General features: G+C 53.5%; 1 protein-coding gene across 6 annotated transcripts in view; it reads right to left on the minus strand.

The window, feature by feature from the left end:
- Positions 1–3,530: 3,530 nt before the first annotated feature.
- Positions 3,531–21,568, minus strand: part of LOC105477096 (DNA methyltransferase 1) — a 62,937-nt gene continuing 44,899 nt past the window's right edge. For 4 of the 6 annotated variants that reach the window (XM_011733651.2, XM_011733592.2, XM_011733486.3 and 1 more), the window contains 17 exons: positions 20,179–20,294; positions 19,782–19,986; positions 19,200–19,333; positions 17,040–17,213; positions 14,461–14,682; positions 12,214–12,406; positions 11,288–11,372; positions 10,963–11,091; positions 10,225–10,507; positions 9,857–9,998; positions 8,633–8,799; positions 8,044–8,221; positions 7,280–7,484; positions 6,273–6,439; positions 5,885–6,001; positions 4,378–4,468; positions 3,531–3,886 (listed from right to left, as the gene is read on the minus strand). In XM_011733651.2, the coding sequence (XP_011731953.1) occupies positions 3,852–3,886; positions 4,378–4,468; positions 5,885–6,001; positions 6,273–6,439; positions 7,280–7,484; positions 8,044–8,221; positions 8,633–8,799; positions 9,857–9,998; positions 10,225–10,507; positions 10,963–11,091; positions 11,288–11,372; positions 12,214–12,406; positions 14,461–14,682; positions 17,040–17,213; positions 19,200–19,333; positions 19,782–19,986; positions 20,179–20,294 (2,643 nt within the window). In that variant the 3' untranslated portion in view covers positions 3,531–3,851. The remainder of the gene's footprint in view (positions 3,887–4,377; positions 4,469–5,884; positions 6,002–6,272; positions 6,440–7,279; positions 7,485–8,043; positions 8,222–8,632; positions 8,800–9,856; positions 9,999–10,224; positions 10,508–10,962; positions 11,092–11,287; positions 11,373–12,213; positions 12,407–14,460; positions 14,683–17,039; positions 17,214–19,199; positions 19,334–19,781; positions 19,987–20,178; positions 20,295–21,568) is intronic. The other 2 variants (XM_011733731.2, XM_011733528.3) reach the window with 1 other exon arrangement.

The following is a 21,568-nucleotide window of genomic DNA, read 5'->3' on the forward strand; positions in this document are numbered from 1 at the left end:
ACCATGCCTAGTTGATTTTTGTATCTATACTAGAGATGGGGTTTCACCCTATTGGCCAGGGTGGTCTTGAACTCCTGACCTCAGGTGATCCACCTGCCTGGGCCTCCCAAAGTGCTGGAATTACAGGCGTGAGCCACCGCACCTGGCCCAAAGCAGTTTATTTTTGAGACAGGGTCTCGCTGTGTTACCCAGGCTGGAGTGCAATGGCACAATCTCGGTTGCAGTAAGCCGAGATTGCTACTGCAAACTCCACCTCCTGGGCTCAAACGATTCTCCCGCTTCATTCTCCTGAGTAACTGGGACTACAGGCATGTGCCACCATGTCCCACTAAGTTTTGTAAAGGCAGTCTTAATAGACACTATCATAGGGTGCGGTGGCTCACGCCTGTAATCCCAGCACTTTTAGAGGCCAAGGTGGGTGGATCACCTGAGGTCAGGGGTTCAAGACCAGCCTGGCCAACATGGTGAAACCCCGTCTCTACTAAAATATGAAAATTAGCTGGGCGTGGTGGTAGGCGCCTGTAATCTCAGCTACTCGGGAGGCTGAGGCAGGAGAATCACTTGAACCCAGGAGGCGGAGGTTGCAGTGAGCCAAGATCATACCATTGCATTCCAGCCTGGGCAACAAGACCAACACTCCATCTCATTAAAAAAAAAAAAGACACTATTGGCTGGGTATGGTGGCACATACCTGTAATCTAGCACTTTAGGAGGCCAAGTGGGAGGATCGCTTGAGGCCAGGAGTTTGAGACCAGCCTGGGCAATGTAGTGAGACTGCATCTCTACAAAAGCAAAAATTAGGCCTGGTGTGGTGGCTCACGCCTGTAATCCTGACACTTTGGGAGGCTGAGGTGGGCTGATCACTTGAGATCACTTGAGGTCATGGGCAACATGGTGAAACCCTGTCTCTACCAAAAATAAAAAAATTAGCTGGGCACATGCCTTTAATCCCAGCTACTTGGGAGGCTGGGGCAGGAGGATCCATGAACCTGGGAGGTAGAGGCTGCAGTGAGCTGAGATTGTGCCATTGCACTCCAGCCTGGGCAACAAGAGTGAAACTCCATCTTAAAAAAACAAAAAATTAGCCACATGTGATGATATACTCCTGTAGTCCCAGTTACATGGAAGCAGGGGATCACTTGAACCCAGGAGGTGGAGGTTGCCATGCGCCGAGATCAGGCCACTGCACTCCAGCCTGGGTGACAGACCGAGATCCTGTCTCAAAAAAATAGAAAATAAAAGATCATAGGTACATGGGCAAAATGCATTTCTCACAAGTGTGACCTTGTGAGAAAACAAGGATTCGGTTGTCTTGCTCAAGGTGCCTCGGAATCCAGAAAAAGAAAACTCATTATACTCATTATATACTTTAAAATGATTTTTTTTAAAGCTCAAAATAGCAGCAGAAAGTATATTAAAAAAAAATCTTGGATGGGGGAACTTTACCATATGTCAGGCTGAGCTGTTGTACTTTGCTGTGTGCATTTGCTATCAGTCTTATTCAAAAAATAAGCTGAGATTCCCATTTTTAGTCCTTACAAAAGTGATTCATGTGTTAAAATGGGAATGTCAGAAATGTGGAAGAAGATACATGTTTAAGATCTCTTGGTGGAGGGAGGGAAGGCATTTCTAAATAGGCTACAAAGGCCGGGTGTGGTGGCTTATGCTTGTAATGCCAGCACTTTGGGAGGCCAAGGTGGGAGGATCACTTGAGGTCAGGAGTTCGAGACTAGCCTGGCCAACACGGCAAAACCCTGTCTCTACTAAATTAACAAAAATTAGTCGGATGTGGTGGCAGGCGCCTGTAATCCCAGCTACTCAATCCCCGCTACTTGGGAGGCTGAAGGAGGGTTAAACCTGGGAGGTGGAGGTTGCAGTGAGCCGAGATCGTGCCACTGCACTCCAGCCTGGGCGACAGAGTGAGAATCCATCTCAAAAATAAACAGGCTACAAAAAACTAAGAGTGACAAATATAAATAAATTGACTTCCTAAAACTGGGAGGTCTCTGTATGGCACAGACATGAGCCAGGATGACTGAGCAGGGGCAGTCATCCCAAACGCCCAGGGATCTCCCAGCAAAGATGGTCATGTGGCCACCACAGAGAAGGGGTACATCCAGTGGCCACTGGACACACAGAAGTGTTATGTCACTATTAAAAAATGCTGGCCAGGCACGGTGGCTCACACCTACAATCACAGCACTTTGGGAGGCCGAGGCAGGCAGATCACCTGAGGTCAAGAGTTTGAGATCACCCTGACCAACATGGAGAAATCCTATCTCTACCAAAAATATAAAATTAGCTGGGTGTGGTGGCGCACACCTGTAACCCCAGCTACTTGGGAGGCTGAGGCAGGAGAATCATGAACCTGGGAGGCGGAGGTTGCAGTGAGCAGAGATCGTGCCACCGCACTCCAGCCTAGGTAACAAGAACGAAACTGTCTCAAAAAAAAAAAAAAAAAAAGCTGCCAGGCGCGGTGGCTCATGCCTGTAATCCCAGCACTTTGGGAGGCCAAGGCTGGTGGATCACGAGGTCAGGAGATCGAGACCATCATGGCTAACATGGTGAAACCCCGTCTCTACTGAAAATACAAAAAAATTAGCCGGGCGTGGTGGTGGGCGCCTGTAGTCCCAGCTACTCGGGAGGCTGAGGCAGGAGAATGGCGTGAACCCGGGAGGCGGAGCTTGCAGTGAGCCAAGATCTGGCCACTGCACTCCAGCCTGGGCGACAGAGCGAGACTGTCTCAAAAAAAAAAAAAAAAAAAAGCTAATGGGAGGCTGGGTGCAGTGGGTCACACCTGTAACACAGCACTTTAGGAGGCCCAGGTGGGCGGATCATATCAGGATTTCAAGACCAGCCTGGCCAACATGGTGAAACATCATCTCTACTAAAAGTACAAAAATTAGCTGGGCGTGGTGATGGGCGGCTGCAATCCCAGCTGCTCAGGAGGCTGAGGCAAGACAATTTCTTGAATCCAGGAGGCAGAGGTTACACTGAACCAAGACTGCCCCACTACACTACAGTCTGAGCAACAGAGCAAGACCCTGTCTCAAAAAAAAAAAAAAAAAAGAAAAAAGAAAAAAAAACCTTTGAAAAGAAAAAAACCCAACTAAAGAAGAGGTTTTGCTTCGGGATAGGGAGGCCGGAGCTCCAAGGGCAGCTCAGTGGTGACTTCTCTCTCCTTGTTCCACCAGTCGCTGCACAGAGCTCTGCCTCATGGTCACAGGATGGCTGCTCTACTGCCAGGCATCACAACCTACTCCAGACCAAAGAAGGGCTACCAGCCATGGGGAAGGCTAGCCAAGACTTCCGTTAAAAGGCTTTCCTGGAAGCTACACTAGCAAGTTTCATTTGCATGTCATGGGGATCAACTCATGTGACTCAGTTCTGAACAAACAGACACACGGAGTGTCTAGCTTCAAACATGTGCTAGCTTCAAACTCCATGTGGGTCGCCTTCAGTGTGGAGGAGCTTGTTCCTGTCTGGCCTCAGCCAGAAGCCCCGTGCAAATCACGAGTCCCCACCCAGGGTGGTTTATAGGAGAGATTTATTTGAAGAAATATTACAACATATAAAAACTACATAAAGTCTTAATTTCCACTCATACAGTGGTAGATTTGATATAATGCATAATAAAAAACTTTTAAAATCCAGAATGCACAAAGTACTGCACAATTTGATCACTAAATCATTAGTTGATAAGCGAACCTCACACAACAGCTTCATGTCAGCCGAGGCCACAAACACCATGTACCACACATGTGAACGGACAGATTGACATGTTAAAAACACAACATCAGTGCATGTTGGGGATTCCTGGTGCCAGAAACAGGGGTGACGGGAGGGCAGAACTAGTCCTTAGCAGCTTCCTCCTCCTTTATTTTAGCTGAAGGGAAATAAAAGGAGAAGTCACTCTGGGGAACACGCACGGTATCACGCTACATGACAGGTGAGGAACAGACATGGACCATCAGGAAATGTTAACGTACTGATGTAACAGCTGACCCAGTAAGCGGCAGAGTGCTAAAGGAACATTCATGGAGACTGAACACTCCTCAAAAGGTCCCAGGGGGTTCTAGACCCAGAGGCTCGAGTGAACAGCTGAGGCAGGTGCCTGCTGAGCCAGACTCACTGAACAGGAGTGAGGGAAATGGCCCCAGGGCCAGCCCAGCAGCCAACCTGACCAAAGGCCTGCTGTGTGCAGCGCGCCTGCTCTAAGCACTCGACACGTGCAACTCAATCCTCACAGCAGCCCCTTCAGAAAGATGGGTGACCCACATGAGGCCCAGAGTCCAGAGCGGTGGCCGGCAGCTGCCCCTGCATGTACCCCCAGAGGGCGCTCAGGCCCCAAAGGAAGCCCAGCCCACCCCACCATACCTGAGGCACTCTCTCGGGCTTTGGCCAACATACAGAGCTTGATCTCCAAGCCAATGGCTTTGGCCAGGGGCGGCGGCACAGCATTGCCCACCTGCGGGAGGGGAGAAGGGCAATGCCTGATGTGGATGGCGAGGCCCGGGGTCAGGTGTACTGCCGCCCCTGCTCAGACGGAGGACACCCTGGGCATTGCGCCCCTTGGGGAGGGGTTCTGGTCCTGCTCACATGGGCCCAAAGCCCTTCCAGCACAAGGTCCTTGGATCCTCCAACTGGCCCATCGTCCCACCCCACAGCCATAGTTCACTGGGCCTTTGAAGAGCTTCAGAAAGACTTGAGACAAAGACACATGGGGCTGGGCACGGTGGCTCACGCCTGTAATCCCAGCACTTTGGGAAGCCAAGGCAGGTGGATTAGTTGAGGCCAGGATTTCAAGACCAGCCTGGCCAACATGGCGAAACCTCGTCTACTAAAAGTACAAAAACTAGCCGGGCATGGTGGCACATGTCTGTAATCCCAGCTACTCGGGAGGCTGAGACAGCAGAATGGCTTGAACCCGGGAGGTGGAAGTTGCAGTGAGCAGAGATGATGTCACTGCACTCCAGCCTGGGTGACAGAGTGAGACTGTCTCAGGAAAAAAAAAAAAGACAAATGGGCTACCTAGACACGTTTCGCTCCCAGCTAAGAGTGGCTGCTTCCCTGGCCGGCGCAGAGGCGCATGCCTATAATCCCAGCACTTTGGGAGGCCGAGGCAGGCGGATCACCTGAGGTCAAGAGTTCGGGACCAGCCTGGCCAACATGGTGAAACCCCGTCTCTACTAAAAATACAAAAATTAGCCCGGTGTGTTGGCACACAACTGTAATCCCAGCTACTCGGGAGTCTGAGGCAGGAGAATCACTTGAAACCAGGGGGGTGTAGGTTGTGGTGAGCTGAGATCATGCCACTTCACTCCAGCATGGGCGAAAGAGCAAAGCTTCATCTTATTAAAAAAAAAAAAAAAAACAAAGGGGGGGGCTGCTTCCTGAGAACCAGATTCGGCGGGAGGGGTGAAACATGGTTTTCACAAGAACCCTGGACACTGGTTTTTAAGCTATGCATGTGCCCTGTGTTGATGAAAATACACTTAACTAAGACTAACTCATAGACTAACTCGTCAAGTCCACCTGACACCTGAGAAGCAGGTAGGAATTAAGGTGCTAGTTCATTTGAACCTACAGCGAGTGAGCGGTCGCCACCGTGGGTTTTAGCCTGCTCCCTTAGTGTGACGGACTGTCCTTCTGGCTCAGTCTCTGACTCAAAGACAAACAGTAAGGAACCAGCGTAGGGATACAACCTGACTCGGATGTCTCAGCCCTGTCCCTCCTGTGGGCCATCGTCCTACTGCGAGTGCTGGGGCTACCCGGCAGCCAACAGGTGTCCTCTCGGAAGTGACTGTGCTGGCCCCAGTCCCACCCAATGACAGGCACAGAAGCCTCCTTCCTGTCCAGACCCAGTGGGCGCTGCCCCACTGACCTGCCGGTGCTTGTCCAGGATGTTGCCGAAGAGCCGGTAGGTGTCGGGGAAGCCCTGGGAGCGGGCGCACTCCCGCACGCTCACCACGCGGTGCTGCTCGGGGTGGAGCACGCGGCCCTGGGGCAAGAGGCGCAGTGGGTGAGGGTAGTAGCACCCAGGCCAGGTCACCGTGGGGGACAGGGAGGGAAATGGCAACCTGGCAGCGTCCGGCCGTGGCCTTGGCCTACGAGCCTGTCCCATGGACACGGAGTGGGCAGGAGGCAGAGGAGGCCAGGTGCCTGGGGTCCTGGGGTGCTGTCCTCCAGTTGGCTAAGCCCACACCTCCACCCAGTTGGGCCTCCAAGTACAGGGCCTGACACAGGCCCTTGGACACCCCCTCCCCACCTACCTGCTTGCCCATGGGCTCGGGGTTGGTGACGGTTGTGCTGAAGAAGCCGTCCCACTCGAGCCTTCCATAGAGGCCAGCCCAGTGGTTGTGCCGGTTCCCGGTGTGGGGCAGGCACCAGGGGATGAGGGTGTTGAACTGCCTGGCTGCGGGGTCGCAGGCTTTGCCGGCTGGAAGAGAGGACAGTGATGAGGCTGCAGTTACGGGATGGGGTATAGGCTTGGGACGGGGGACAGTGGCTCTTAGAGCTTTGGGAGGCAGAGATGGCACCTCCTGTGCAAGGGGACCCCTGGGGTGGAACAGCCAACAATCCTCATTCTCTGGGGACTGTGTTTGTTATTATTACTATATATTTTTTTGAGACAGAGTCTGGCTCTGTTGCCCAGGCTGGAGTGCAATGGCATGATCTTGGCTCACTGCAACCTCTGCCTATGGAGTTCAAGCGATTCTCCTGCCTCAGCCTCCCAAATAGCTGGGATTACAGGCGTGTGATACCACGCCCAGCTAATTTGTGTAATTTTAGTAAAGATGGGGTTTCACCATGTTGGCCAGGCTGATCTCGAGCTCCTGACCTCAAGTGATCTGCCTGCCTCAGCCTCCCAAAGTGCTGGGATTACAGAGGTTGAGCCACTGTGCCTGACCTGTTTTATTTATTTTATCATTTTATCTATCTATCCATTCATTCATTCATTCATTCATTCATTCATTTTAGAGACAAGGTCTCACTCTGTCTCCCAGGCTGGAGTGCAATGGCACAATCACAGCTCTCTACAGCCTCAACCTCCTAGGCTCAAGTGATCCTCCCGCCTTAAAGTGCTTCCCAAAGTGCTGGGATTACAGGTGTGGCCACCAACCCAGTCTGCTTTTACTACTTAACATGGTCAGCAGCTACCTTCTCTGGGACACCCAGGTTTGGTGTGTCTGTGCCCTGCCCTGGCCTCCAGGTTCACAGGTCAAAGCCCCAGGGCTCTGCCTTCCTTCCCCTCAGCCCATCGGGAACCACGACCTACAGGCCCCACCTTCCACGCAGGAGCAGACCCCACGGAGGGCCCCAGAGCTGCTGCGGCCGTTCTTCCTGTCATGGTGGGTATACCGCAGCTTCCTGGCCATGGTGCCGTCCGAGAGCCGCACCTCGATGTTCGGCAGATCGCGCCAGTCTGAGCCGGGGGCCAAGGGGATGTGCCGCATGCGGGCGGCCACCAATGCACTCATGTCCTGAAAGAGTGTGGGGGACCCAGCTGTCACCTCGTGTAAGCAGCATCCGAGCATCCATGGTGGGCTGGGTGCTGGGAACACCATGGTGACCAGGAAGCCCCCTGGGGCTCACGCCCATCGGGAAAGAGACAGTCGGGGATGTTGTACTTGGCTCAAGGCCACAGCAGAGACCTGAGGCAGCGCAGGGGCGGGACAGCGTGGGAATCTAAGCTGAGTCTTTAGGGTGGGGGAAGGGGAGTGGTGCCAGGGGATGGTGAAAGTGCTGGTCTTGGCATCCTGGGAAAATATGCAGGAAGAGGCAGCGAGGGGGAAGGCAGTGGTGGGTGGGCAGTGGCTTGACACCATTCCAGACCGAGTCTGAGTCCAGGAGTGCGGGAGCTCTGACACTTCCCATGACCATGGGAGAGAGACCAGGGGTCACGCAAGGGCTGAGGACTCAGGAAGAGGAGCCTGGGATCAGATTCCATGTCCCCCCTGAGCCTTGGGCAGGCTCTGACTGTTCCCATGAGGCTGCTAGGCTGGGCCTCCAGGGGGAGCTGCTCTGTCAGGGTGCCGTTACCTTACAGATGTGGTCCCTGAGGATGGGCTGGTACTGTGCGCCCCGGAGCTGCCTCTGGAACCAGGACTGAGGCTCCCCATTGTAGGAGATCTCCAGTGCTGAAGCTCCATTCCGCACCTCTGGCAGGTCGGACATTGTGTCTCGCACCGTGATGGTCCGGAAAGGACCTGAGCTCAACCTGCAACAGGAGGTCGACACCTCTGGGCATGCACGCAGCAGCTGTCCCCTCGTCACAGGTGCTGCCCCCTGCCTGCTCACATGGCCTTCTCCAGAGGTCACAGCACACTGCCTGAGGTCACATGAGTGGCAGTGTGCCTGGATGCCATCTGGAAGAGGGGACGGGGTTATGGCATGGACTTTGTGGATGACCACAGCCAAGCATGTGGCCAGCCGCTCTACATGCGCTATCTACTAGGGAAGCAGATGACGCGGGGTCAGAATTGGAGAAGTGGGGTGACAGAGCGCCGTGTTGCAGGCTGGATGCCGTACCATCCTCTCCTCCCTAAATCTCACCAGGGAGCACTCACGGGCCCTAGGAGCTACTGAGGCCCGCTCGGCAGTGTGTGGAGGAGTGACCGGGGCCACCTACCTGGTTATGTTGCTCACGAACTTCTTGTCGTCCACCACCACACTCAGCTGGCAGGCCCGGGGTGCAAACACGTGCAGCGGCTCCGGGAACAGGGGAAGTTTCTCTCCAGGGGCTGCGGCCAGGATGATGGCCCGCCTCCGCGTCTGGGCCACGCCGTACTGACCGGCCTGTGAGGGAGAAGGACAGACACCCCCATCAGTGGGACACTCCCAACTAGACAGGCCAGACCCAGGCCTGGGGTCAGCAGCCTGACTTGGGAGCAGCTGGCCGATGCAGAGTGCACTTGCAGAATCCCCAGTTACCCCAGCAGGCACGCTCCTGGTCAGAGGAGGTTGGAGCAGATAAAGAACAAAAGCAGCTGAGCGCAGGGGACAACCACTGGGGAAGGTGGGAGCGAACCTTGTGGGCAAGTCCAGCCAGCTCTGAAAGCACTGCAAGGGCCCTTAGCACTCAGGGAGAACAACACTGGAGACCAGGAGCCCTGCCACTTCCCTAATGGCTGTGGTTACAAGGACAGAGAACGTGGCTGTGACAAGTCTTGCCTGCTGAGCCTGAGTCACCCTGAGGCTGAACTAGGGGACCGGGTAGCCAAGTGCTTGCCCACTTAGGCAGACATCCTGTGCTAGCATCTGAATAGCTGCTTCATTTTTAGTTATACCCTCAATCGCTGAGCTGATAGAGGATGGGGGGGATGCTTTTCAGATAAGGCCTGGGCCCCACAGACCATGTCCATCCCTGTCCCTGCAGACACAGCCACCTGGAGTGCAACCCTCGGCCATCTGTGGGGGTTTGTATGTGCAGTTACCCAGAGCAAAACTGTCTTTTAAACCGATCGAACAGCAGCTGCCTACACATGTCTCTGCACACCTCACTTCCCCTCCCTCATGCAGACTCAACCGCTCCGTGGTGCTCCGTGGTGGGCTGCTCACCCTTCTCCATCGAGGGAAAGGAACCGGGAGCTACCTGGTGAGAAGCCCCTGGTAGCCAGCCCTCCCAGGCATGTTCGAGAACACAGCTCAAGAGACGCTAGAGGTGGACTTGCTGGGGGCTGGCTGAGCATGCATCTCCCCTGACCCCACCAGTGGGACAGAGCACCATGCCAGCCTCTGCCACCTGAATGGCAGGCCTGTGCCATTGAACCCTGCTTTCAGTAAGGGACGGTTGGCTGCTGGCCGGGTCATGTGCTGGCCACATCCATCTGCCCGCCCCGGCCCCGGGGCCCACCTGCAGCACGCCGAAGGTGCACTGATAGCCCATGCGGACCAGGCAGCGGAGGGTGAGCTTCAGGACCATGGAACGCTTGAAGGAGACAAAGTTCCTGACATTCTCCAGGAGGAAGAACCGGGGCCGGTAGTAGTCGCAGTAGCTGTAGGGGGCAGGAGAGACTGCAGGAGTCACCTCCACAGACAGAGGGGAGAAACGACCCACTGTGCCGGAAGCCCCTCGTGAATGTTATCAAAGTCTCTCCCTACTGAAAGCTGAGCTGTGAGTTTCCAGCGGGCAGAAGCCTCAGTGCAGGGTGAATGACCACTGCTGACACGCGGCACAGCCCCAGGCCATCTGTCAACACGGGGGGGCTTCTACCTGTTTACCTGAGGAAGGAGACCACCAGCGAGTTTTTGAACTTGGAGTAGGTGCGTGAGTTGAAGCGGTTCATGCCACTGAAGCCCTGGCAGGGCGGCCCACCGCACAGCATCTCCACGTCTCCCTTCTGGGGCAGCCGCTGGCCGCGGGAGTTGGTGGTCTCCCCGGCCATGACCAGCTTCAGCAGTATGTTGCAGTCCTCTGTGAACACCGTGGAGCCGGGGTTGTTCAGTCGGAACGCCTGGGCCGCGGGGTCCCACATCTCGATGGCCCACAGTGTGTCAGAGATGCCTGGCGGATCAAGAACGAAGCCATGCTTTCAACTCCCCAGAAGGAGATTTTTTTTTTTTTTTTTTGAGATGGAGTCTCGCTCTGTCACCTAGGCTGGAGTGCAGTGGCACGATCTCGGCTCACTGCAAGCCTCCCAGGTTCAAGCGATTCTCCCACCTCAGCCTCCCGAGAAGCTGGGACACTACAGGTGCCCGCCACCACGCCCAGCTAATTTTTGTATTCTTATTAGAGACAGGGTTTCACCATGTTGGTCAGGATGGTGTCGAACTCCTGACCTCGTGATCCTCCCACCTTGGCCTCCCAAAGTGCTGGGATTACAGGCGTGCGCCACCGTGCCTGGCCTCGGAAGGAGATTCTTGAGTCAGGAAGGTGACCGGGCTTGGAAGTCGTTTCAGGTAGCACCTGCCCAGTCTGGGCTCACCAGGTGTTCAGAGATGGAGCCTACGGGCACTCACCTGCTTGGTGGAATCCCTCCGACAACCCCCCGCAGCCAGAAAACACATCCAGGGTCCGCAGCTTGGGCAGCTTGATCTCCATCTCTGGCTCGCTCGGCTCACAGGCTTGGGACTTGGGCTTGCCCTTCCCTGGGGGAGAGAGGCCAGAGGCTAAACCTGATCCTCAGAGTCCAAGTCCCACCTTGCTCTCAAGCGCCTTGTTAATTCAGGCAGCCTCGCTATCCCAGAGTTGGGAACACCAAAGGTGGTTTTACACTGAGGGATTCACAGGCAGCCTCCAAGTTACAGAAGAATGACTTGAAAAGAAACTCATACAATGACGTACCTTTTCCCTTGCCCTTCCCTTTGTTTCCAGGGCTACGGGCATGGTTGGGAGGATCTTCAAAGCTTTTACTCTTCGCATTATAGGCCTGAAAAGGAGAGAACTGCAATCGTTTGGGAGAGAAGCGCACTGGTCCCCTCTCTAACACAGACTAGTAAGAAGGCAATTTCATAGCCACTTAATTTCTCCCTCAGTGGGGCATGGTCAGTTAGCCACCAATAAGAGTAGTGTGACTTTGCTACAATGGAAACTTAGAACAATCCATCTTATTAATACTAACATTTGATCTGGCTGACACTGAAATGCCTATTATAAGCACTTGGGAGTACTCATTCTAGAACAGGAAAAAGTGCTATACAGAATCTGCTGTCCAATTGAGCTATCCTCATCCAAGCCTGGGAAAACGTGGATGTATCGTTTTAAGATAACAACACGGAAAGGCCAAGCCCCAACAATTTACAAGTCATGAGCTTGATCAGCTGACTACCGGGCCCTCTCCATAACCAGGGCCACCTGCACGGGCATGTGGGCTGGGCCTGGACGTGGGTGCCTGGCCCAAGGGACCCAGGAGCAGGGGTACCTTCTCCAACTCATACTAAGACACCAGTCAGGCTGGTGGAGGCTGCCTCACGGTCCTCAACGTTCAGTGGCACCAAGACACTAAAATGTTATGTTCTCTAATGACATGCTTTTTAAAAACCAGGAGTGTTAAACTCCGGAACTACTTGAATCTCATACAACTTGTGCTCCGGAGAACCCTGCCCAGACCCCCGTAAAGCTCCTGCAGAACAGCTTCACGCCAGCCAACCACCCACTTCTTACAAAAGCTGAAACCCTGCAGCCAAGCCGCCTTGTGCATAACCCGACATCAGACTCCTTCTGGACAACTTGGACCCCAAAGCCTTCCCTCTAGCAAGCAGGGGCACCACCTCAAGGAAGTAGAAGCGGTTGGGGCCGCCCATGGAGTACACCTGGACGCACTCGGGCAGGTCCTCCCCATACTCCACGGTGCAGCGGCCCTGCACGGCCTTGAAGTCCACCACAGCCTCCTCGTCGCTCCAGTAGAGCAGGTTGATGTCTGCGTGGTAGCTCGCCGGGGTGGACTTGTGGGTGTTCTCAGGCCTGCGAGCGGGAGAGGCCTCGTTAGGAGCTCTCCTTTGTGGTGAGCTTATGCAGAATTAAACAGCACCATGTTCCTGGAGTGCTCAGGGAACTGCTGGGTAAAGACCACCCCCCGCCAGTAGGCAACCACCAGGTAAAGACACCCCCAGTTAGGGAGACCAGGTAAAGACCCCCCGAGTTAGGGAACCGCAGGGTAAGGAACCCCTGCCAATTAGGGAACCGCAGGGTAAAGATATCCCCTCCCCACACTGGGGAACTGCAAGGTAGACAGACTCCCCCCATTTAGGGAACCGCAGGGTAAAGACCCACCCCCAGTTAGGGAACCGCAGGGTAAAGACCCACCCCCAGTTAGGGAACCGCAGGGTAAAGACCCACCCCCAGTTAGGGAACCGCAGGGTAAAGACCCACCCCCAGTTAGGGAACCGCAGGGTAAAGACCCACCCCCAGTTAGGGAACCGCAGGGTAAAGACCCACCCCCAGTTAGGGAACAACAGGGTAAAGACCCACCCCCAGTTAGGGAACCGCAGGGTAAAGACCCACCCCCAGTTAGGGAACCGCAGGGTAAAGACCCACCCCCAGTTAGGGAACCGCAGGGTAAAGACCCACCCCCAGTTAGGGAACAACAGGGTAAAGACCCACCCCCAGTTAGGGAACCGCAGGGTAAAGACCCACCCCCAGTTAGGGAACCGCAGGGTAAAGACCCACCCCCAGTTAGGGAACCACAGGGTAAAGACCCACCCCCAGTTAGGGAACCGCAGGGTAAAGACCCACCCCCAGTTAGGGAACCGCAGGGTAAAGACCCACCCCCAGTTAGGGAACCGCAGGGTAAAGACCCACCCCCAGTTAGGGAACTGTAGGGTAAAGATATCCCCTTCCCACATTAGGGAACTGCAAGGTAGACTCCCCCACAATTAGGGAACCGCCGGATAATGACCCCCCCCCCCAGTTAGGGAACCACAGGGTAAAGGCCCCCTCAGTTAGGGAATCATAGGGTAAAGACCCCCCCCCCATATTTAGGGAACCGCAGGTAAAGATATCCCCTCCCCACATGAGGGAACTGTAAGGTAGACTCGCCCCCAATTAGGGAACTGCCAGGTAAAGACCCCCCAACCGTTAGGGCAGGTTGGCTGCTTGCTCTGCATGCCTGGCCCTGCCCTGTGTGGCCACCTGCCGGTAGCAGCCTCTCCAGAGTGTGTTTCTCTCACCTGTACCACTCAGAACCCTTGTTTTATTTCCCGTTATTACAAAGGCTTCAGGAAATCTTTGATCTATGTTAGCTAAGAGGTGAGGCAAGTGTATACCTTCCTGTACAGGCTAGTTTCAGGTTAATGCCCAATCACCACCAGTTACTCGGGTCTTAGAAAAAGAAAACGTAATAGGCCAAAAGCTTAGGAAAGAGAAAAAATCCCAGAGACAGAAAGGAGGACCTGGGAAGAGGTGGGGACAGTGGGACAGAACCTGGACAGTCATAGATGCAGCTCTGGGATGCGGGTGCCCAGACACTCTACCCTTTTTTTCTTTTGAGACGGGGTTTGGCTGTCACCCAGGCTGGAGTGCAGTGGTGGGATCATGGCTCACACAGCCTCAAATTCCTGGGTTTGAATGATCCCTCCAGCCTCAGCCTCCCAAGTACCTGGGACTACAGGCATGTGCCACCACACCCAGCTGGTCTTTTTTCTTTTTTTTTTTTTTGGTAGGGTCAGGGTCTCACTACATTTCCTCAGGCTGGTCTCGAACTCCTAGACTCAAGTGATCTTCCTGCCTCAGCCTCCCGAAGTGCTAGGATTAGAGGTGTGAGCTACAGCGCCCAGACAGCTTAAGGATTTCTTTTGGAAAAAGGGCTCTGCAACATTAAAATAAGGACCTAAAAGTGAGGGCTGGGAACTAGAATTCTAGTCATTATCAATGCCCACCGATAATCAAAAACACTTGGAAAAACAGCTAACTCAACCTAACTCTTAGAACAACCGTGGGTGCTATGTCATAACCCTGTTTCAGGCAGAGCCTTCTAGAAGAGTCTGCGGCCTCGTGGAAGAATAGAGGCCTCCCCTGACCTGTAGAACTTGTTGACCCGGATCTTGATGTCAGTCTCGTTGGGCCTGCCGTTGCTCTTCTTGGGACAGAAGATCTCTTTGATCCGGCCAATTCGGTAGGGCTCAGGGGCATCCAGGTTGCTGCCTTTGATGTAGTCGGAGTATTTCCGGTAGTGCTCTGGGTACAGGTCCTCGTCCACAGGCTCCTTCCGTGGGCGTTTCACGGGACTGGACAGCTTGATGCTGCAGAGAAGCACCCACTTAGCATCAATGAACTTTCCACCTTGCAGTGGTCAGTCAGGCATGACTGACCCGTGACAATAGCCATTTAAAGTCAAACACCTGATGAATTAAGGTAGGTGTGTACCTTAAGAAATGATTTAGGCTGGGCATTGTGGCTCACGCCTGTAATCCCAGCACTTTGGGATATCGAGGCAGGTAGACTACAAGGTCAGAAGTTCGAGACTAGCCTGGCCAACATAGTGAAACCCTGTCTCTACTAAAAATACAAAAATTGGCTGGGCGCGGTGGTACACGCCTGTAATTCCAGCTACTCATGAGGCTGAGGCAGGAGAATTGCTTGAACCCAGGAGGCAGAGGTGGCAGTGAGCTGACATTGTGCCACTGCACTGAAGCCTGGGTAACAGAGCAAGACTCCATCTTGAAGAATAAAAAAATATTTAGCTGGAAATTCAGTCTCACGGTTTGAAGCAGGCATTCACCCTCTGTGCGTTACTGGCTACAGTGGTGGCCAGCACTGCTCGAATACCCCAGGCTCCTGCCTCCCGACCACTTGGCATCTTGTGTTTCCTGGCCTGTGACGTGAGCAGAAATGACCTAAGAGCACGTCACTGCCTGGGGAATGTCCTGTGTGCTTTCCCTTGGGCTCAGAGACTGGCAACTTCTGACTCCAGCAGCCCAGATATCCAAGGGACACAACAGGCGGAGTTCTCTGCTGACCTGTGATGGGCACCTCGTATGAGCAAGACAGTGGCTATTGTGGTTTTTGTTGAGACACTTTCACTCTGTCACCCAGGTTAGAGTGCAGTGGCATGATCTCGGCTCACTGCAACTCCTCCTCCCGGGTTCAAGCGATTCTCGTGCCTCGGCCTCCCAAGTAGCTGGGATTATAGGCACCTGCCACCACGCCCAGCTAACCCTGGCTAATTTATTTTTAGTAGAGACAGGTATGTTGGCCAGGCTGGTCTTGAACTCCTGACAGGCACGAGCCACCATGCCCAGTCCAGTTTCTGTGGTTTTAAGTCACTGTGATTTGGGGTTGTTGCTATGATACAACCTACGCTACCCTGACTAAGGCTCTGATCTAGAAGAGACACTGGAGAAGGCCAATCTAAGGTGACATGGGGGCCTGGGGCAATGGGAATGAGGTCTGACTAGTGGGGAAAAGCTGTTCTTTGGAGAGGGCCTGCCGTTAGGGAAGGCGGCTGCCATGTTCTCCCCACTAGGCCCCCCAGGAGTCTGACAGGCCCCAAAGGCACCTCTGTGCTGAGTCTCCCACTCTGCCAGGAGCACTGGCAGAAAATACTACAGGGAGGTGTCCCCTTCCAATCAAGGACAACCAGAGGGGGTAATGCACCCTAACTGTGCCAAGGCTGGAGGGACCCTATTTCTCCAGGTCTCATAATTCACAGTAACTGAACTAAGGTAAGGGAGCTGGGGCTCTAGGGAAATGGAACTGTGAGCTGGGAAAGCATCTGGAAAATGTGGGCTGTAATTCCAACCACGCACTTATTCTTAGCAAAAACACAGAATGCATCAGTGTGGAAACGATCTGTGGCTTTAGGTTTTTCCTGAAAGAGCCTCGATCCTCCGACACAGATAAGTCATCTGATGTAATTCCCTCTTACCAAGAAGTAACTCATGTTCATTAAGCCTTTACTTTAAGCCAGGTACTGTACGGAGCACTTTCAACTCACTCAACCCTTCGAGCCCCAGCAGCCAAGATCCCACTCTCCCACTTCACAGCAGGGGATGGAGAGGAGGTGTCCTTGGGCAGAGGCAGAACTGGGGAGGGCCCCCAGCTGTCCCTCGCGCTTTAGCCAGTAAGTTCCTTTTTGCTTTTTTTATTTTGAGACGGAGTCACACTCTGTCGCCCAGGCTGGAGTGCAGTGGCATGATCTTGGCTCACTGCAACCTCTGCCTCCCAGGTTCAAGTGATTCTCCTCTCTCTGCCTCCCGAGTAGCTGGGACTACAGGTGTGGTGGCACACCCGGCTAATTTTTGTATTTTTAGTAGAGACGAGGTTTCACCATGTTGGCCAGGCTGGTTTCGGACTCCTGACCTCAGATGATTCCCCACTGCCTCAGCCTCCCAAAGCGCTGGGATTACAGGTGTGAGAAATCACACCCAGCCAAACCAGCGAGTTCTGACTTTTACAGTCAGCTTTGCTCTGCAGTAGCATCACGGTCAGTCTACACTCCATGCTTTATGTTGTCTGTTTGCCACCTATGCCAAAGTGACGGCTGGGATAACAGCTGGTGCAGAGGGGTTGGGGATGTCTGTGAGGAGGGGGACACCACAAAGCCAGCCTGGCTCGGCCTGGAGCGCCCTGGCCCCGGCTGCTCCAAGGGGGCACTCACTTGAACGTGAAGGCCTCAGGGGGCAGGTAAACGCCATCACCGACTCGGTATGGGATGCCGTTCTTGGTGGCTGAGTAGTAGAGGACCCGGCTGTCCAGGTCCTCGAGCTGCTCCAGGACCCTGGGGATTTCTTTTTGCCTCATCTCAGCCAGACGGGCACAGCTCGCACAGAACCTGAAGGAAACAAAGGGACAGAAGCGTAAGGCCCTGAGGCGGCTGGCGGTGGCCGCAGCAGCTACTGCCAGCTTAATCCAGAGACTCTGGCGACCAAGAGAAAACATTTGCAGATGATAGAAGGAAGGAAGTGGCTTTCTTGTGCTTTGTGTTCACATTTTGAAGGCACTTATTTGAGACCAAAGTCCAGAGAGAATATAGCAAGAAAATCAAGCCACTTTTGAGTCATTCATACAAAACCCCTAAGATATCAATGAAGAGAGTCTAGAATGCGGTTAAGAACACACCACCAGCAAGAGTCCCGAGCGGCTCAGTGAGGAACTCAATCCAGCAGAGACTCTTACTGTTCTCTCTATAAAGGCCCAACAGGTATTTGAGGAAATTCAACATTATTCTTGACTAGTAAGCCCTTAAAGGAGACCTGAAGACAGCCTTAAAAATAGAGATCAAGGCCCAGCATGGTGGCTCATGTCTGTAATCCCAGCCCTTTGGGAGGCCAAGGCAGGAGGATCGCTTGAGTCTAAAAGTTTGAGACTAGCCTGGTCAACACGGTGAGACCCCGTCTCTACAAAAAAAAAATTTTTAAATTAACCAGGCAGAGTGGTGCATGCCTGCAGTCCCAGCTACTCAGGAGGCTGAGGCAGGAAGATCACTTGAGCCCAGCAGGTCGAGGCTGCAGTGAGCTGTGACCACACAACTGCACTCCAGCCTGGGTGACAGAGTGAGACCCTGTCTCAAATAAATAAATAAATAAATGCGGTTGGGTGATAATAAATAAATAAATGGGGTTGGGTGCGGTAGCTCACGCCTGTAATCCCAGCACTTTGGGAGCCTGAAGGGAGCAGATCGCCTAAGGTCAGGAGTTCCAGACCAGCCTGGCCAACATGGTGAAACCCTGTCTCTACTAAAAATACAAAAATTAGTCGGGCATGGTAGCAGGCACCTGTAGTCTCAGCTACTTGGGAAGCTGAGGCAGGAGAATTGCTTGAACCCAGGAGGCTGAGGTTGTAATGAGCCAAGATCGTGCACTCCAGCCTGGGTGACAAGAGTGAAACTCCATCTCGAACAAATAAAAATAAAATAAATAAAAAATAAAATGAAAATAGAGATCAAGCCGAACTCAGCATGAGACTTATGGGAGAAGCACAGATACCCCCAGGGGAGCCCTCTTGGCCTCCCTGGGTCTCCCTGGTTGCCACCTGCTCCTCTGGGGGTGCTGGCTGCTGCTTTTAGTTGAAAAAAGTGAGGTGTGGAGGTTAAAAAGAAGGCATGGGGCATTGGACATTAACAAATAAAAGCTGGTCAGGCACAGTGGCTCACGCCTGTAATCCCAGCACTCTGGGAGGTCAAGGCGGGCGGATCACCTGAGGTTGGGAGTTCGAGACCAGCCTGACCAACATGGAGAAACCCCGTTTCTACTAAAAATACAAAAAAATTAGCTGGGCATGGTGGCACATGCTTGTAGTCCCAGCTACTCGGGAGGCTGAGGCAGGAGAATCACCTGAACCCAGGAGGCGGCAGTTGCGGTGGGCCAAGATTGAGCCGTTGTACTCCAGCCTGGGCAACAAAAGTGAAACTCTGTCTCAAAAACAAAAAATAAAAGCTTCCCTAAAAGCAGTCACCCAGTTAGAAAAGAATCCAATAAAGGTCTCATTTACAGGAGAAAATATCTAAGAAACAGCCAAAAACATGCCAGAGCTGGGCACACACTGAAGAACACACGGGAAGTCTTGAAATGGGAAGACGAACCCTGCTCCTGGGTAGGGAACCCTCTTACAAAGCCAATGCCAGGCCATCCACACACTTAAAGCAACTCCAGGCCATCTATACCCTTGAGCGTCATCCATAGTCAGGCTGGCCTTTGGTGAGCAAGAAACACAAACAGGGGGGCCACTGGGGGAAGCCAACCAGACAGAAGCACACAGGAAACGGGAGCGATGTGGGCTGAAAGTGCCTGTTGACCCCGAGCCTGGCCCCAGTGCTCACTTGAACTTGTTGTCCTCCGTTGGCTGGGTTTTTGGAGGGGACTCGAATCTCGCGTAGTCTTGATCGTACCACAGCTGGTAGAAGTAGGTCTTCCCGTCGTCCCCCTCCAGCAGGGACTCGGGATCCATGCCTCCCTTGGGAGATAAGAATACGTGTCAGGCCAGGCGTGGTGGCTCATGCCTGTAATCCCAGCACTATGGGAGGCCGAGGCGGGTGGATCACCTGGCCTTCCAGGCTGGTCAGGAGTTCGAGACCAGCCTGGCCAACATGGTGAAATCCTGTGTCTACTAAAAATACAAAAAAAAATTAGCCAGGCGTGGTGGCGGGTGCCTATAATCCCAGCTACTCAGGAGACTGAGGCAGGAGAATCACTTGAACCTGGGAGGCAGAGGTTGCAGTGAGCTGAGATCATGCCATTGCACTCCAGCCTAGGCAACAAGAGTGACATTCCGTCTCAAAAACACACACACACACACACACACACACACACAAGATAATACAAATAAAAACAAAACAGAACACATGTCAGCAGTTGACCCTCCATGGCAAGGCAGGGGCTCGCGAGGGGCACCAGGCACTCACCTCCATGGCCCAGTTTTCGGATGGGGATTTGTAGATGACTTTCACTTTGCTGTGGATATATGAAAGCTGCATGTCCTCACATTCATCCACCAAGAACAACTCCAGAGGGTCCGACGTGGCCCCGAGGACTGTGTCTGTCCCAGCGCAGAACCAGTGGGCGTGAAACATCTGCCCATTGATGCTGTCCTCCCACAGCGCCGTGACCCTGGAATCAAGACGGGCATGGGGAGAAGTTCTGACCTGGCCAGCAGATATGTGACCGAGTCTGGGCAGTGGCACTCGTCCTTTTCGGTTTTCATCTAGGGCAAAAAGCTGCTGGTGCTATTTTGGCAAAACAGGCATCTCCTACTTGATGAGAAAGTACGTGCACAAGTCAAGCAAAAAGAAAGATGCAAACCTTGCTAGATACAGCGGTTTTGAGGAATCATCTGGAATAACAGAGACACAGTCCCCAACTTCCAGGGTTTCCGCATCAATGCACACCTTCTTATAGTAACTCTTCTTCCCGTCAGTCTGAAAATGAGAGCAGATGTTCAGGGAGGATCATTTTGAGGGTCTTTGCTGGCCTTGACCTGCATGGTTCTCTGTTACTTAATGTAAGACATGACTCCATTTCATCAAGAAGTCAATGAAGAGTTGCTGCTAAAGAGAACATCCTGTTCTACAAGGGCTTCAATAATAAAAAAGAAGAGAACATCCACCCTCCTCGGCCAGATGCTGTAACCAAGGGAACTCGCGTCCCTCCCACTTCCGCTCTGCCACTCGGGTCCCAGGATTTGATTTTAACAGCATAGCTCCCAACACCTCACCATCGTCTGTAAGGCCACAGCCTGAACCCTGGCCCCTGTCCTGCCTGTCACCCCCTGGCTCAAGCCAATCCAACTGCAGGGGCCTCCTTCCTTTTCTCCACCAAGGTAAGCTGACTGCCACCTCAGTGCAGCTCTCCCCCAGGTCTTGGTGTGGCTAGGTCCTACCTGACCTTCTCCATCTCAGCCCACGTGTCATCTCTGCAAGGCCTCGTGGCCCCAGCCTCCTCCCAGCCCCCTACCCTGCAGAGGTACTCATGCCATGCAACAGTACCCATGTCTGTCCTCCTGCAGGGGCTCAGCCACGGCCCAGGCAGCCAGCAGGCGGCAAGCCTCATGCTTAAGTGAACTGATTGCATCTTTAATTTATGGACATCAGAGAAGCAACACAGAGGATACTCACTCCTTTCTCTCACACTGTGGTAAAGGAACTGACCCTCAGTGAAGCCGATGACCACAGAACAACTGGGAGGCCATCTGTTGGTGCCCCCAAAAGACCCACCCCACGCCAGAGGGGGCTGTGACGGCTCTCTTGAAAACAAGCTATGAGGGGCCAGGCGCGGTGGCTCCCGCCTGTAATCCCGGCACTTTGGGAGGCTGAGGTAGGTGGATCACTTGAGGCTAGGAGTTTGAGAATGGTCTGGGCAACATGATGAAACCCCGTCTCTACTAAAAACACAAAAAAAGTTAGCCTGGCATGGTGGTGCATGCCTGTAATCTCAGCTACTCAGGAGGCTGGGGTAGGAGAATTGCTTGAACCTGGGAGGCAGAGGTTGCAGCGAGCTGAGATCATGTCACCACACTCCAGCCTGGGTGATAGAGCAAGACTCTGTCCCAAACAAAACAAAACACAAAAACAAGCTATGAGGGCTCACCTGCCTGACGCCCCTAGAACTGTGTCAAATGCCCATTTTGGGACATTAGGAGAACTGAGCCTTGTGGCCATACAAAAATGCCTTGCTGGTACTGAGCCACAGAACA

Source organism: Macaca nemestrina, chromosome 20, assembly GCF_043159975.1.
Source record: "Macaca nemestrina isolate mMacNem1 chromosome 20, mMacNem.hap1, whole genome shotgun sequence".
NCBI classification, from domain to species: domain Eukaryota; kingdom Metazoa; phylum Chordata; class Mammalia; order Primates; family Cercopithecidae; genus Macaca; species Macaca nemestrina.